Genomic DNA, 2,906 nt, shown 5'->3' on the forward strand with positions numbered 1-2,906 from the left:
AGCACTACACTTACTTCTTAAATTACAGAGAGGATGCAGTGACGAAACTCTAGCTTCAAAGATCGCCGCTTCGGAAGTGTAAAATAATTACTGCATTACATGCACATTGTGACTGTTTAGTGCATTCTTATGAAACTCATTTTTATTGAGTGCATACTATCATTATTTATGAATAGTTATAATTTTAATTGGAAATTCAAGCTCTATATCATCTTCAAATAGAGATTAAATTTTTTGTTAATTGCTTCAATTAAAATTTATGAGTCAAAATGAAGATGTTATAATTTTCTGCTTTGTCGACATTGATAATAGTATATTGCGAACCAAAGGAAGAAAGTTAGTCATTCCAACCCGCGTGGAAAATTGCACCCGAGCCGAAGGCGAGGGTGACAACCACGCGGATTGAGATGACTGACTTTCTTCCCGCGGTTCGCATACTTCTTTTTACCACACTTCGCATGGAAAGTTATAATATTATTAATAAAATTTTTAATCTTATTCTTGGTTAGGATACATAAAATAAAAAATATATAATAGTTTTTTGTTTGTAAGTAAATACTACAAGTCACTGACATGTGGATTCAAATTATTGAAATAAATTATAACTTATATTGTAATCATAAATTATCAACAATCATTCATCGTAACTTTATTTGGGAAAATTATTACAATTTATAAGTAAAAATAATGAACATTTAAAAAAATAAGTATATTAGTTCGAACGAATTAGAAATTAACATATGTGTGAAAAATAATTCAATTCAATGACCGCTATTTTCATCAATTTTATAATAGTAATTGTTAATTATAATATTATCAAATTTTAAATTTGGCGTTGAAAGTGTTGGCATAGAATTATGAAGTTGATTTTCATTTGTGGCGTGTTCTAATGGAATATCTTCTTTCAGGCGTTTCGGATATGGCAATGAACTTGAAGAAAAATTGCCTGCAGTCTTGCTGTGATAAGATGATGTTTTAGGTACTTCATTTGATTTTGCAGATGTTGTGTTTGACATTTTAGCATCTGATTTTTTCGCTGTCGGTCGTACTTTAAAAATAAGGTCTTAAGCCGAACGCGGTGAAGTTTTTTCAACAAATACTGAATCAATATTTTCAATTGACTCTATTACAATTGTTTTGTTGCAATCTTGAGCTGAAGTTAAAGGACAATTATATGGAAGTTCAACAATAGTTGGTTGAGTATCTCGCTCAGGACTTCCGGCTGGATGTAAGTCATTCTGAGTCTCATCGTCAAGTACAATAGGTGACAAATCTACAACATTTATAGAATCTAAAGGAATAATAGTAACTGATTTTTGATTTAGATGAGAATTTTCTAAAGTTTCTGGTAGTTCTTTAAATGTTGAAGATGGAGTCTGAACCGAAATGAAGGTGTTATAAATACCCGTCGATGTTGATGGTTTTTCAGCATCTACAATTCTTTCAAAAATTCGCATTTTATTTCCCAGCGAGTTTTCTATGTAACCTTCAGCTACCGAACTTGATCTCCAGCATCCGTGATTTTTTATCATCGTAAGAGTTGCTCCCGAATTCGCTAACAAAGTGGCTGACGTCCGCCGAAAGCTATGCCCAGTGTAACGCTCAGGGTTTTCCAACTGCAAAAAGATCGCCATCGTTTTTGGGACTTCACTGAATTTGTTTTTTCCGATCACCTGTTTTGTACATTTGCCGTGGTGATAAAATAGAAAAAATCTATCCGTCGTAGTATCATTTGGTCTTATAGCCATGTATCCTTGAACTTTTTTGTAAAATTCATCTCCGATGACAAAAGATCGAGGGTAGTAATTTTTCGTATCCGCTATTGTTACTACGAATTTTGAACCAGTATCTTCAATATCAGTAGTTTTTAAATTACAAAGTTCGACTGTTCGTAATACACCAGATACCCCGAAGATAGCGATTACCTAAAAAATAATAAATTCCACTTATAGATTTTTGTAAATAGTAGATTAATCGTAAATTAATAAATATTTGTAAATATATAAATATATGTAAATAAATAAATAATTGTAAATATCGAAGTAGTTAAATATTTTTCGAAAATTATAGACTGTATGATATTTACAAATATTTAACTAATTGTCACATTTGAAATCCGTAGATAAGTCACTATAAAATTCGAATACATTTTGACTTACCGTCATTGCTAAGTAAATATTATCTGGAGCTGTCTCAATAAATTTTTTTACTTCACCAAGAGAAAAAATTTTAGATTTTTTCGGTTCAAATCCTTTTGATTTGTTTTTCAAAAATTGTTTGAGCCGTTTATATTGGTCAATATTAATTCCCTTGTGAAGATCCATCACGGACTTTAACATCGGCCAACGGCTCCAAAGCGTAGTAGGATTTAATGTTTTCGCCACTTCATTAAAATAAACCAAAAGGACATCTTCTGAGATCGATTTTACTTTATTATTTTCCATCCATTTGCAAAATTCTTCATAACAATTTGTGTATTTTAAACTAGATTTTGCCGGCAATAAATTTTTCACGATATTTTCTTCATTTTCTATATTTCTTGTTGATTCATCATCTGTAATATCAATATCTGACGAATCTACAGACGAACTCATTTTGATAGCTTTGATTAATTTTTATTTATTATTTTAATTTTATGATTGTAAAATCACTAAGACTTTATTTTAGAGAGATACAAGGTTAGAATTAAGTTGTTACTGCCTGTTGCTAAGCAATAGTTGCGATTATTTTAATTATATTTTGTCGGGAAAAAAAGTTGACTATAAGACAGAATAGTAGAATTCATTCTAGCCCAGTCAAAAAAGTTATGCTTTCATCCCTCTTGACAAGACAAAAATTATAACTTTCCACGTAGGTGTGTGAAAAAAAAAGTTGACTTGATTCGAAATCGACAATATTAAACTAAG

General features: G+C 30.7%; 1 protein-coding gene across 1 annotated transcript; it reads right to left on the reverse strand.

Moving 5' to 3' along the window:
* Window positions 1-1,064: 1,064 nt before the first annotated feature.
* LOC123272797 lies at window positions 1,065-2,594 on the reverse strand. The gene is made up of 2 exons (XM_044739794.1): window positions 2,160-2,594; window positions 1,065-1,925 (listed from the first exon to the last, which is right to left on the reverse strand). Exons 1-2 carry the CDS (start codon window positions 2,592-2,594, stop codon window positions 1,065-1,067), a joined length of 1,296 nt encoding a protein of 431 aa, XP_044595729.1.
* Window positions 2,595-2,906: the final 312 nt, after the last annotated feature.

The sequence above is a fragment of the Cotesia glomerata genome, linkage group LG1 (genome assembly GCF_020080835.1).
Source record: "Cotesia glomerata isolate CgM1 linkage group LG1, MPM_Cglom_v2.3, whole genome shotgun sequence".
Classification (NCBI taxonomy): domain Eukaryota; kingdom Metazoa; phylum Arthropoda; class Insecta; order Hymenoptera; family Braconidae; genus Cotesia; species Cotesia glomerata.